Source organism: Agelaius phoeniceus, chromosome 2 (genome assembly GCF_051311805.1).
Source record: "Agelaius phoeniceus isolate bAgePho1 chromosome 2, bAgePho1.hap1, whole genome shotgun sequence".
Taxonomy (NCBI): Eukaryota; Metazoa; Chordata; class Aves; order Passeriformes; family Icteridae; genus Agelaius; species Agelaius phoeniceus.
Window position 1 is genome coordinate 7,805,852 of NC_135266.1, and position 14,284 is coordinate 7,820,135.

The 14,284-nt window shown below is 36.5% G+C and overlaps 1 protein-coding gene across 7 annotated transcripts in view; it reads left to right on the forward strand.

Annotated features, from left to right (window-relative positions):
• CASK (calcium/calmodulin dependent serine protein kinase) overlaps positions 1-14,284 on the forward strand; it is a 188,875-nt gene that overhangs the window by 146,546 nt on the left and 28,045 nt on the right. For all 7 annotated transcript variants that reach the window (XM_077171610.1, XM_077171627.1, XM_077171600.1 and 4 more), the window contains 6 exons: positions 3,587-3,664; positions 4,959-5,039; positions 8,772-8,960; positions 9,439-9,517; positions 11,810-11,895; positions 12,930-12,998. In XM_077171610.1, the coding sequence (XP_077027725.1) occupies positions 3,587-3,664; positions 4,959-5,039; positions 8,772-8,960; positions 9,439-9,517; positions 11,810-11,895; positions 12,930-12,998 (582 nt within the window). The remainder of the gene's footprint in view (positions 1-3,586; positions 3,665-4,958; positions 5,040-8,771; positions 8,961-9,438; positions 9,518-11,809; positions 11,896-12,929; positions 12,999-14,284) is intronic.

A 14,284-nucleotide genomic window follows, 5' to 3' on the forward strand; every position in this document is an offset into this window, starting at 1 on the left:
TGTCTGCTTTAAATATCAGAAGAGAGGAGCTCCCTTTGTACAGGCAGAAGACAAAAAGTGTTGACACTGCAAAAGCTGGTGAACTGATAGCAACTCAACTTGTGGGTATTCTCTTCACAGATTTTTTGTTCTAGCGTAGAAAATTTAAATCAAAACTTGTGGTCTTGATAAGCAGTACTATTCTGTTTATTAGCTATAATGTCAATGTATGTTTGTTATATCAAGTTTGTTAATACATCAGTTGGGATTGCTAATCTTGTCAAGAGCAAGCTCTCAATTTCAATTGTCTTTCTAGGAAATGCAGAATAACTAATGCTGAGGAGTGAGACTGACATACAAAGTATTGAAAAGTCTGGAAATGCCAAAAGTTACATATGCTGTGGCATTTTACTTTTTATTAAATTATTATAAATTTTTAATTTATATGTTTATGCTTATTGTGGAATGACATTCTTGGAGGTTGGGTTCCTGGGCTGAGGGGGCAGAGTTATTTGCTGGAAAATAGAGACTCCCAGCAAAAAGAAAGCCATGATTAGGACACACATTTTGTCCTGCTGTAAGTCTGTTGCTATGGCATAGAAAAGTTTTCTGCAGAGGACAGTGAAAAATGAGCCAGTTCATTCTTCTCTACAAGAAACCACCTTTGGTGTGGTCCCTGTAGAACTTAGATTTTCAGGGTTGCTGAAAGGAGGCAGCATTGTGAGCAGGATGGGTTTCTGTGATGAAAATGTTGTAGCTAACTGCAGAAAGTAATGTGTTCTCTACCACAGGGAGCATACAGAGCCTGGCTGAGATGTAATTAATGTTCACTTTAATCACTGATGTGTACAAACAGGTGTTATTCAAAGTTTTCTTATACACTTTCTTAAAACTCTCGTGTAAATGTGTGTTGGTTCTTACATCCAAGGGAGCAAATGTTCTTTTTAATGTCTGAATGAAACCTTTACATTCAAATGCTTTCACAAATTAGTTATGCAAGCTGTAAATTCCTTAATTCTAAATTGCTTTTGCTGTAGCTAGTATTGAAGTGCAAAAATATTGAAAAATATTGCAAAAGTCTTCTTTCAAAGATTGCAAGGGAGGTGGGACTGCTTCACCTGTTCTGGTGCATTAATGCACATTATAAGCTTTGCTCCTCTTGCCTGTTGTAAAAAAAATAATCCATGAACTAACTTAAATTAGAGTATCTGTAGAGCATCCATTTCAAAATGAAGAGATCTCCTCGTGCTAGTGAATCTACCAAATCCACATCCATTCTCTGGGTGAGGCCATGTTCTAGCTCCACAATTAATAGATCCCTTGCTTTGGGTAATACATCATGCTTAAACCTTAGTGCAAATATGAAGGTTTTTCTTTTAAATGCTGTCAGAGTTCCTTCTGATAGTTTGGTGCCTTCAAAGCAAACCTCAGTAAGCAGAAATCCTGGAAGATGAAATTTAACTGCCATGCCTCAGCATGAAGGCACTGTGGAAAAATAAATGCACTCTTGTTTAGTCTGAACTTTGCCTTGATTTTTTTTTTCTAAACATTCTTTGAGGAACTCTGCTCCCTAATTTTCTTTTTGCCTCCTTCCTAATCTCAGAAGATAACTCTCCCATGTTAGTGGGGAAAAAACTGTTTCTGTAAACTGCTGGTTGTTTTGGGTCACAGTAACGAGGGAAATCAGCAACTTCAGCAACACAGCTTTTCAACCTTTGCTAGAAATAACTAATAGAAATTATTTCAAGGTAACCTTTCTGTAATTTCATTACTCTTTAAAAGGAAAAAGACATTCAGTAATATTCATGGTGGGTGTCATGCATTTTCTGCTGTGCTTTGGTCAGGATACAGTGCTCAGTGCAGTTTCTTAACAGGCATAGAAGGGTGGTACTTTGTAATTTGCAGTTGCTGGAGTTTGGGTAGATTTTATTAATTTATTTAAGAAAAGGTAAAACAAATAATTGTGTGCACAAATAAAATGTCTCCTGAACTACAAGCTAGCAGAAAGCTTTTATCACAAAGCTTTCAAGGCTGCTTAAACTGTGGAGTTTAGTGGTGTTTTGGCAGCACAAGCTGGAGTTGTTGCATTGGAAGAAACTGATTCAGCTTGACTTTTCTACTTTTCTTTCCCCAAGACAGTGATGTAACTGTCCTGCTGGGAATGGTTTTTGGAAGTGACACTGTTTGCTGGTTTTGTGCTTATTTATGTATGGGCTTGAAATGTTCAACGTGTTTGTTAAATTGTTCACCTAGGGAAGTGATGGTGATGTTGGGTTGCATTTATGGCAGTTTATGTATCTAAACTGAGTGGTATTTCATGCTGTGTGAGAAAGAGAAGAAGGCAGTGCTGTGTCCTGGCAGGATTCCCTTTTTCAGACATTCAAGGCCATTCTTGAGCCAAACAGTGGAGCTGTGAACTTCCAGAGGAAGCTCCTGAGCACTCCTTGCTGAGCAGCCTGAGTGGTGATTTCTTGTCACCTCATCCTTGGCAGTGTTAGGGTTTGCTGAAGGTTTTAGAGTCACCTTTGTATTTTGAATGCTTTTTTATATTCAGTATTTTGAATTTCAGTTAAATTTTGAGTGTTGCCAAAGTTGAGAGATTCCCCAACTTCCCTGGGCAACTTGTTGCAGTGTTTCACCACCCTTGCTGTGACAAAAATGTCTCTAATTCCCTAAAAATGTTATTTGTGCTTTTTTTCTGTCTCAGCTATCAAAGAAATAGTCTAACATAATTAGAAAATAATTACAGACATGACCATCTTTATATCACTTGAAATGTAAGCCAAAATATTTTGTTTGAAAATACAGCTTGTTACAGTACCTGTTTATTCTTAAGTATACATTTTTTCCTTTAGAACAGGAACAGTCTGTTAGGTTTGTATGAGGAAGAGCCCATAATGTCTTATCTCTAACTTGAAACTTGAAGAAAGATCTTTCTTCTGTTGTGCTTTGCATAGTTTAATAGTTTTTAAAAGGGTTTTTTAAAATAATAATAAATGTGGAAGATTTGCAGTAGCCTGTTTTAATACAATGACATTCTTCTGTCTAACAAAATCCTAGTAAAATAAGGTTACTCTTTTTTATGAGTACTCATTCTCAGAAAGTTTGTTTTTCTGTTCTCAGAATATTTGGCTTTTGTAATGTTCTATCTTCAAGAGCATTTTCCCATCTTCCAAGGTTTATTTAAATTACTGCTCAGAATATTTGATTTATTGAGAAAAGCGAGATATGCAGATTAACTTGATTTTATAGCAGAATGTTTAGTTTATAGCATTTATTCAAGATTCATAGGGTCACTTCTAGTAGAAGAATATAGTTTCTGTAAATCCGTGGCAAAAGCATGGGAGGCTTGCAGAAGCCTTTAACCTCCTGAACTTTCCCATGTCATCCTATGAACTCTGAATCTATGGCACTGTTCAAATCAGGAAATGTTTAAAAATGAAAAGCCAAAACCCTGGGCTGCTAGATTTTGTATACAGAACATCTGGGACTTTTGCAGTTTTAGCAATCATCCTAATCCTGGTAACATAAGCAGGCTATTGTAAACACTCATTATTTTATATAAAGTAGCATATGATTTCAATAGTTTGTTTTCTTGTTATTTCAGCTTTATGACAAAATAAACACAAAATCTTCGCCACAAATCAGGAATCCTCCAAGCGATGCTGTACAGAGAGCCAAAGAGGTAATGGCTTTAAAGTATGTTTTTTTTCCTTTGAAAGGTTGATTGTATTTAAAATGTGACTTGCTTTTCTTCATTAAGATGTGTATTCTGGCTCATTATCTGAATTATTTCTGGAATATTACCATTGCTTACCCAAGTTATGTAACAAGTTGCATAAACTTGCAGAATTCCATTATCTGTGTAAGGATTATGAATATTACTCAGTTTAATAATTTAACCTTTTCTTCAGCAGTAGTGGTGTTAAAAGGAACATTCCTGCTGGGTAATTGCAGAATCTTTCCTGTTCAGGTTATTTATCTGCACCAGAAACCTGATGTTTATACAATTTAGTCACAAAAAGAAGTGTTTTGAAGTGTCAGCTTTTTAAATTGAAAAAAACCCCAAGTTTATCATAGATAAGTCTAAGAAGAGCAGACTTGGAGAGAAGGTGGCCCACTAAGACCAAAGATAGACACAGATGTTCTTAATTCTTGTACCTTGCAAATAGTATGTTATTTGCTTATTTATGGCAAGCAGTAAAAAACCCAAACCCATATTGTATTATGCATTATCAGTAAAAATTCATGCAGTTGTTAGGGGTTACAGAATAGGAAAACTGTTTATTGTGCTATTAAAGGAGGAAGACCTTAAAACTCTATGTAATAGCTAAAGTCACACTGATAGATGCCCTCAAGTCCTGTTCTGCAAAATTTGCTGTCAGTTAATCCTGGGAGGGGCTTCCAGAAGCAAAATGCTCTGCTTCCATTGTCCAACTAGCTGCATGTGAAAAATAAGGTGTAATAATCAGGTTGCAGGCAAATGAGTTAAAGCTTCTTTACTCCTTCCCCAGTGGTAAAGTGGCTCAGATTTTATAAAATCTGGAGCTTGGAGGTGGGGTAGCAGATGGCCCACCTAGACTTGGTGTCTTTAACATTTGATTTTGTGAGTGTTTTTCATTCTGTTTTAATAAATTGAAGCCATGTAAGAAAGCACAACTGGTGGAGGTCTTACATGTCACCTGTTAGCACTCCATTCCTGTCCCCATGTATTTAGCTGTTGGAGGGATGCTGTCAATTGAAAAAACAAAAATCATTCAAATTTCTGCTTTAATGTTTCAGAGAGAGCATTGGAACAAGATATTTTATTCTCTTGGGGCAGCTGGGTAGGGGCACATTCTCTTAAACCCTTCCCTGTGTCAGAAATGTTGGTGTGTATAATCATTGGTGGATATTCTGACTGAGCAGTGAGGGGTTTAGTTTCTTCAATAGCTTTAAAAGAAAGTTACTATAGGACATTTCTCCTGCTTATTTTGCAGGTATTGGAAGAAATTTCATGTTACCCAGAGAACAATGATGCAAAGGAGCTAAAGCGTATCTTAACACAACCTCATTTCATGGTAAGCAGATCCTACTCTTGTTTAGGTTTTTTTTTTCTCTTTTTTTCTTTTTTTTTAATATTCTTTGTGTTAGAAAACTTCAGTAAATTCTCAAAATCTGCAAGGGATGGAATTGCATACAATACACCTATTAATAAGTATTTCTAACCTGCTGCTCTGACAAAAGAATTAGTATTGGTCCTCATTACTGTGCTCAAAACTGTCAGCAGTTTGGAGTAGTGTAGTTATGGGGCAGTTTCACTGGGTTTTTGGAGGTCTATGTTACACATGGAAAGAAGAATTAATCCTTTTGGATGTACATAGAGGTGGGATTCTCCTTTTTCTTTTTCCAAAGGCCTTCTTAGGATAAAGATGTGTGAATTCATTGCAAAATAAGTGTTCATTTAATTTTATTTTACAACAAATCAGTAGTTTGTACAGTCTGTTGAGTTTGTATTACATATCAACACCTACTGTGTCTGTTTCTCAAATCTGATTTGAGGACAAAAATTGTCCTAAATTCAGAGATGTTACTCCTTTGTAACTTGGTTCAAGTTGCTGAATTCTAGTAATTTGAAAGATTTCTTTTGTTTATGCTGTAGGTGAAGTTCAGAAATTGAGAAATAAACATGTTTGCTTAAAACTGCTATACACTATTGTCAGCTTAAAATCAAGAATTTGACTTTCCCTACTCAGCTTCATTTGGAATCTGACCGGTTCATTTTATTTACTTTTTTGTGTGTGTAATTAGCCCACAGTATTGCTAAAACATGAAGAGCTGTTGAGAAAGAGCATTTTTTAAGTATAAATTATTTTCAGAGTAAGCATCAACAAAATTATTGTGGTATATAGAAATTTCATATATCAAATTAAGTGGCAGGAAAATTGAGTTGAAAATTTTCTTTTTTAGGTATCTCTGTTCCCTGATATGCTCATAAATGTAATACCATTTGTCAGAATTCTTTTGCTGCAAATCTATGAAAAGTATTTTTTCATAAGGAATAAGCTGCAATTCCATAACAAGTACTTTTGATGAGGAGTAATTTCAGCAAGTGAATCTGTGATATCCCAGGGTAAATTGCCAGTTGCTGAAGTCCCATTATCCCTTTTTTCCCCATCTTTCATCCTCTCCCTTGTAGTTCTGGCTTTCATCTAGAACTGCACTTTAATGTTGCCCTCAGCTGAACTAGTAGAAAATTGCTCCAAAAAACATCCCCAACTAACCATTTAGCAAAAAGAATTTAGGATAACAGGCATGCTGCCAGAGCCAGAATGAGCAGGGGAACAGAAACAGTTTGTGGTTTGTGTTTGGGAGGAATGTAAAGCAGCAATTAAAGCAGCATAAGTTGGTGTGGATCCACACCTGCAGATCCCACAGTCTCCAGATGCCAAAGGGACAACTCCATCCTCTCCATCATTCCCACTCCTGCTCCCAGATGCACCTTTATGGGTTGCAGACTTTAATAAAATTATTCTTACATTTGTTGCATTCTGCTAAACTTCCCTTCAGAGCAAAAGCCTTTATATTTTAGAGGAAACTATTAGGAAAAGGAATAATTGTGTAAACCAATATTGTTATCCCACACTGTATGTGTTTTCCAGGTGTTGTACAGAGGAATATTCTGGTTATTAATGCACATTAATTCAGTAATCAATTAGGTGTAATAAGTAGGAGTGTTCATTTACATCTATATGATAATGGACTATTTTAGTATTTTTTAATCTGATGTGTATCCCTAATCAGAAGAAAAAAGAGTATAACCTGTCTTGTTTACTTAACCACAGTTTTAGTGGGTTAAACTATGTGCAGGCCTTGACAGAACCAAAGCCAATGTGTTTGTAACAGATCTTAGGGTGTTATGTTCTAATTTTCTTTTGCCCTCATGTGCCTTATGGCTGCAGAAATAAATTATCAATTTATTCTGTGCATGTTTAACATTTGAATTTAAAGAAATGTGTGTAAATTTTGCATGAAGGCCTTTCAGTAGATAATTAATTTAAGAATTCTGAAAGCATTGTCAAGTACCTCATTTGTTATGCATGTACACATTTCAAAGAGCTTTTATTCCATTTCACGACTTTCAGTAGCTTTTCAAATATGCCAGTTTCATGTGTAAAAGATTCTATTATATAAGTTTAGTATGTTGTAGCAATTGAAATATTTGCTAGGAGACTTTTGCTTAATGACATATTGAAGTGTTATCCATCGTCATAGGCCTTCCTGTGCTGTTCTCTGCAGTGATCCTGCAGTACAGTAGAAAGCAGTTGTTCTCACTAAACTAATTTTTAGCAAGATTATCATGTTCTGCAAAGGAAAAACAGGAAAAAAAAACCATCAAAATTAGCAGAAATTCTTGAAAACAGGCATCTTTAAGTAAGGTCCAATAGGAATCTTTTTATTAAATGTTTTCAATATTAATTTGAGGTTGCTGTACTTTAATGTATTTCTGAAGTAGTGTTCATTTTTGTGAACATATTCAGAAGTCATTAAGTATAATTATGGACCTTTAAAAATGCTGGAAGTGCCAAATGTTAACCTCCTACAAGGTGAATATTATTGCTAAAAATAATATAAAGCAGGGCAAATATTTGATGTGATAAAAATGTAAGCACTTGGATTACATAAGAAATGTAATAATAAAGTGTGGAGAGTGTAACAGATACAGGCAGGGGCACTGAAGCACCTCCAAGGTCATTGTGTCCAACCATTAACCTACATTGGAGTTCCCACACATAAATGGACACACAAATAAATCAAAATTTAATTAATATTGTTAAAGTGGTTTAACTTACATGGTCCAGATCTCTAATATAAAATGTTGCTTCTGTAGAGCGGTCTAATGCAGAGGAATTGTTGGGAGTTTGAGCTTAGTGGCTGACAAAATAAGATGAAAAATAGGAAATGCAGATACAGGTTAATATTTAACTAAAAATAGTATGGATGTAAGTGGGCTTGAAACACTGGGAAAATGGGAGGGAATATGGGCAAAGCATTGTTAGTTTGGGGAATTTTGTTCCATCATTATAGTGTTGACTTCCCAAATATAGTTTCAAATCTATTAGAGAAATGAGAATATAAAGTGTTTAAGAAATTACCTTTTATCACACAGTACCCTTTAGAAGTGCTACTGAAGTAGCTAGTGAAAGCTAATGAAGCAGTATTTTAGCAGTTTGCTGGTTTGCACTCTTAATTTTTGTGAAGCATTTTGAACTCGGTGGTTGTGCTGGGACCAAGTTCTAGGGGGAGGAGGGACAATAGAAGCAATTATGGTAGCAAACAACAAAAAAAACAGTGTTTTCTTCATTCAGTTGGTATTAATCTACAATCTGACTTTATTAGAGTGAGATACCATGGGATCTGAGTTGCTTTCCATTTTACAAGAGTAATTATTATAGAATGGTTTGCACAGAAAGTTAGATTCCTGATTCTCTATCTATGCACATGAAGATGGATTCACTCTCACCCTGCAGGTGTCAAGAGGATGAGGGGAAGGGAGGCAGCATCATTCTCATTGAAGTCCTACAGTAAAAATCACATTAACTCATGCAGGCTTTAGAGTCTCAGTGTGTATAGGCATTTGCAGTCTGAAAGTCTGTCTTAGACTCCTTTAAGGGAAAAGTTCTTCAGTAGAAAATGGGGCACAAATATCTTGGATTTCCTTGAAAATCTTCAAAAAAAACCCTTACAAGAAACGAGCAAGGGACATAGGAGATGATGGAAATGTCCCATTTTGTTGCTGTGCTGTCCTGCAGGCCTTACTTCAAACCCATGATGTAGTGGCACATGAAGTTTACAGTGACGAAGCGCTGCGGGTGACCCCTCCTCCCACCTCGCCCTACCTGAACGGGGACTCCCCGGAGAGCGCCAACGGCGACATGGACATGGAGAACGTCACGCGCGTCCGCCTGGTGCAGTTCCAGAAGAACACAGATGAGCCCATGGTATGGGGGATAGCTCACCATTTCCCTCTGTGCTGGTAAAGACCAGTGCTGTGATGATTTTAGTGCCATTTCCTCACTTGGAGATGGGGTTGTCAATTAACTGGAATAGATACTTATCCTCCTTGAGATGCTTTGTGTGCACTCACACTGCTGCTGTGCCACTAGGGCTGGGTTTGTTTAAAAGCTACAGCAAATTACTCCTTAAACACAACTGGAGCCTTTACATACACTTCAGTATAAAATCACATTTTTAGCAAACCAGATCCTTATATACTCATATGTTGAAGTATTGCATCTTCACTTATAAATAGTATCTGGTCTTATTGCTCATCTTGAAGTGAGTGACAAAGATTCTATTTTAATCTTAAAATTTATACCCTGCCTTCAAGCTTTCAGGAAACATGACTATTCTTAACCATTCAAGAATCACAGTGCTTAATATTTTATTTTAAAAGTACAAACATTCTTTTTTTTCTAGGGAATCACTTTAAAAATGAATGAGCTGAACCACTGCATTGTGGCAAGAATTATGCACGGAGGAATGATTCACCGGCAAGGTAATCACATCTCATCAAGAGCTTTGTCTTCAAACACAGTTATTTTAGATCCTTTTGTACAAACTGTGTACAATCTCCTGATTTGGATTGCTGCTACTCCCTAGCAGTGTCTCTCTGTGCCTGCATGGACTCCTGCTAACTGCTTTAGTTACCTTGCAGTTGCAGATGTCTGCCAGTGTTTTGAGGTGAGGGCCCACTGTGTTTCATTTAGGTCTTAATTAGTGTAATTACTATCCTATTACTGAGTATAGCTCAGCAAGAGATGGAAACACCAATAATTTTGGAGCTGTACTTATTTAATCATCTGTTTAAAAAAAATCCTTACTCAAGTGGCAGTATTTTCTCTTGCCAAAATGAAAGAGCTTTGTCCACACAGTTCTTGAAGATCTTTATATTTTTGGTGTTGAGAATCACAAAAATGAGGTTTGAAATAAAAATACTACTTGTGCCTAGATTCTAAATCTCTATTTTCAGTTTTCACTACCATAACAAATCCTGCAAACATGCTTTTTTTTCCTCATCCTTAGTCTTCTCCTTTTTGTCATTTTGTGTGTTCAGATCAGATGTCCAGAAGTAACTGGGTTTTGTCCTGCTTTAAACAGATGAACTTCCCTACTAGGTTGTTGGCTGCAAGTTTGGATTGCAGCCATGAAAGGGTTACTTCAGTTTTTTCAGACTGCCATCTTTTTCTTGTGATGAAAACAAAAATTCTCTTAGTTTTTCAGACCAGAGTTCCCTCTAGCCTACTGTTCTATTTCAAAGGGAGCTAGGAACAGGTGACTGGGAAGACAAAACATATTCACTTTGTCTCACTGATATGGTAAAATCTGTCAGGAAGCAGGAAAGACAAAAGTTTTAATACAAAGAAAGATGCAATTCAGAGAGAATTCTATGTCTTTGGAGGACCTTCTGAATTGAAATTTGTTTGGCTTCTGAAAGTGAGTTTTAAAAGGAGGTTGCTCTAAGATTCACAGGAGCAAGGTTTTCTTCCAACTGTGCTTAGGTAGTGGTGATGCTCTGCACAGTATTGCTTCACATGACTGTGTTCCATAATGGAGCTAATAAAACTTTTAAAACCTGCTAAAACTGGGTAAAATATCCAACTGTGCCCATTACAACTCTTCTTTTTAATTATACAGTATCGTTTGTTTCTAAAGATTTGGGAAATTTACTCAATTTCTATGTGCTTCATCTAGCTAAGGTAGTGCTTCTACACATGAAATTGAGCTTTACTTCAGTGTTTCTTAAGTATGGTCATCTGGTTTTTTAATGTTTCTAATTGTGTTAGTGCTCTAGATGTCTCTTAGATTCACTGCTTCATTCAGCATACCTGTATTTAGAATATTTTTACTGAATAGAACAACACAAGTGTAATTTGACAGTGATCTCAAGCACCATCTTTGAATCCTATTGGTAGGACCTGTGCCTTGAATTGGTTTTGGGGAGTGTTAGATCATTCTTCTCTGCTGTCTCTTTTTGCTGTATGGAAAACTGCAGTGTCTGGATAATAAATCTGCTGTGAGGCTTACAGGAACTGTATAATTTCAGGTCTAGCAATATTAAACACAAGCTGTGCAGTTTCCAGTCACAAAATTGTAGCTGCTGTGAAGCTGTCTCCTGTCTCTAGGCCAGCTCTGCCTAGTCCTGGTGATTGAAATTGTTCTTATTCCAAAGGTGGCAGAGTTGAAATGGGAAGAAAGGCTTTTAAAGATTCCATCTACTCACACCTTCCAGAGAATTCAGTAGAAATGAAACACCAGTGTCAGTCATTAAAAACTGTCTGTTTGTTGTTGACATGTCTGCCAAATGGCCATTCTTTATTCCTAGTTTTTATGTATACTTCTCCTTACAGTCATGAACATAACAATATTCACTTCTGTCAGAGTGACAGAAATGGGAAACGATGCAGAAAAGGGGATTTTATTTGATACAGGGATGTTACTGAATCTGATTCTCAGTCTAATATGTAATTCCATCAGTTTTATGTTTTGAATAGTATTAGAGAATCTTTATGCTATTCCAGGCCATATGGTGGTTTTGATTCAATATTATTGTTTAATAACAAAAACATGTTTTTCCTGTTTACTGAGGAGATGCCTGGGCATCTCTTGCTGTGTATTCATAGCACTCTGAAAGACAGATTTGTAGCTAATACAAAGTCCTTTTCTGAATCTAGCAAAAAATTATTTTAATGTTGTTTTCTGTTTATGCCTTTCTATGAATAATAGTGCTGTGTTGTGATTATTTCAATTTGTAGAAACTGAGGTGATTGTGTGTTTGTTAACTCTGCAGGTACGCTACATGTAGGAGATGAAATCAGAGAAATAAATGGAATCAGTGTGGCAAATCAAACTGTAGAGCAACTACAAAAAATGCTTGTAAGTGCCTGAAGTCTTCTTCATATCCTCTATAAAAATGCCTGTCTTATTTGGTCAAAACTTTTGTTTAATTGTGTTCTAACTTCCCCTTTTTCTAGTGTTCCTGATAGGTTACATGTCCATGCAGCAAAAAGTTCTTTGAGTTTATTACAGTTGAGCTCACAGTTAAAAATGTAAAAAACATTACTTTGAGCTCAGACAGTCTGTCTTTTTCCAGGAAAACTCCACCTTTGTCCTTGCTAGTAGAGTCTGTTTGATATTTCCATAACACTTGTTAATTTTTCTGCATGCAACACTAACCTTGACATCTTGGATGGTATCACTAATCCTAGACAAGCTTCAAGGGAAATAGAATTTTTTTGGGGTCACAGTAAGCCAGCCAAAGAGAGAAAGGGGAGAAACTGTGAGATCTCTTGAAGTGATCTCTGATTCTGTCCAGATCAAGTCCTGCAGTTGTCAGCCACGTGGTATTCACAAGTATTCAGAGTGCCATTTAAGAAAATATGTTGTCACAATCTGCTGCTATTCTGGAGTTACTACTTGTTATAAATATTCTTATACAATACTAAATGCAAAGTAGCAGACCCCATGTCCTGTTTTGATGAAAGACTGTTTTTGAAATTCCTACCTTCAGGAAAATGCAGCTTTCCAGAAACTGAATACAGTTTTGCTATTTAACATGTATTGTGAAAGGGAAGAAAATGCCACTTTGGTAGAAAAGACTGTAGATGACAAGAATGTAGCTACAAAGAAAAGTTTAACATGGAAGAAATCTACACATCTCTGAATCTCTTACATAAAAATACAGTTCTGGATTCTAGGCATTCAAAACCTAGTCAGGTGAACAAACTGGTAATGCATGTTCATCCTTTAGATTAATGAGGACAATATGAATGTTTGTTTATAGGTGATATCACAACTCATCCATAGCATTTTAGCTTTTCATACTTGGACTATGTTGTTTTCCTTTCTAGCATTAACAATTTGGAGATTTTCTCTTCAGTGTTAGTCTCAAAATGCCTCTTTTTTCACAGAGGGAAATGCGTGGAAGTATTACCTTCAAGATTGTGCCAAGTTATCGCACGCAGTCTTCATCCTGTGAGGTAATGAATTTCATGAGCCATCCCCTTTCTTCCTCAGTCCTGTAACTAACTGCCTGCTGATGGCTGAATGTTCCTGCTTTCTGGGAAATTGTTTCTGCCTGTCCTGTTAGATCGCACACCAATTTTACAACAAAGATAACGGAACACGAGTAGGTCCCACCTACCTACTCAGCCCTGCCTTCATATTCATCTCATCAGCACCTTAACTAACTCTTTACAGCCTATTAAAGAAAAAAAATAGGAAAGGGGATCCTCAACTTATGCATTTAGGAAGCCCCTTAAAAATATGACCATTTAAACTCATACTTCAGTAAGTCTATTAAAGTTCCTAAGCTGAGGAACGATCCTCCTCTTTTTTAGGCTTTAAACATTATATTACTGCTTTGGGCTGTTAAGGGTTAATTGAAAAACCTGTTTCTGTATAACCCTGTTGAGGTAAATTTGTGATGGTCGTGTGTAACAGTTACATGTGGCTTAATATTATGTTTCCATGAAAAAATGGTCTTTGTCACTACAGAAGAAAAACAGATTCCGAGTTGTTGCCGAACCAGAAACTTGGTATTACAGCTTTTGCACAGCAACGTTTAATTCCCTTCTGCTCACAAAGTTAGATTCCAGATTGCAACTGAAGGGGATTAAATTGTATGAAATGGCTACTTGAGAGCCCCTGTTCAGTGTGAGCACACAGATGGCATTTGCAGCGTGTGGACGGTGCCAATCTCGGAGCCACGCGCTTTACTGCGCAAACAGCTCCCAAATTAGAACTCTCCAAGTGAAATCACAACCCCTGCTGAAGTCAAGCACCTTATCTTAATTAGAGCTGTGATTTCACCCTAATTGTTCTTATGGCCCAGCAGATGCTAGAATACACAGAAACTGCTATTGTGGTTGTCAGAACAATCTGTTCTGCAAGGAAAAAAAAACGCTGCTTTTTGGTTGCCTTCGGTTCTTCTAGTAGGATTCAAGAAAAACTAAAAGGTTTTAGAGGTAAAAGGTTTGACAGATTTTCACCTCTGAGGCCAATTTCCTTAAAATAAATATGAAACCAAAAGTTTTTCATGAAATGCAAAGGCTTTTTAAAAAATTGCAGCATGCTGACAAATTCATGTATTGACTTCTGTGCTGCAAAGAGGAGTAATACTAAAAGATACCTTACTTCCCAATATTGAAATACAGAAACTGGTGAAGCTGCAGATTTGCTGAGAAGATGATTATTTGGGAAGACTCAGCATACAGCTTTAAATTAATACTATTAGTTGTCATTTTAGTAATAGCAGATAATATCT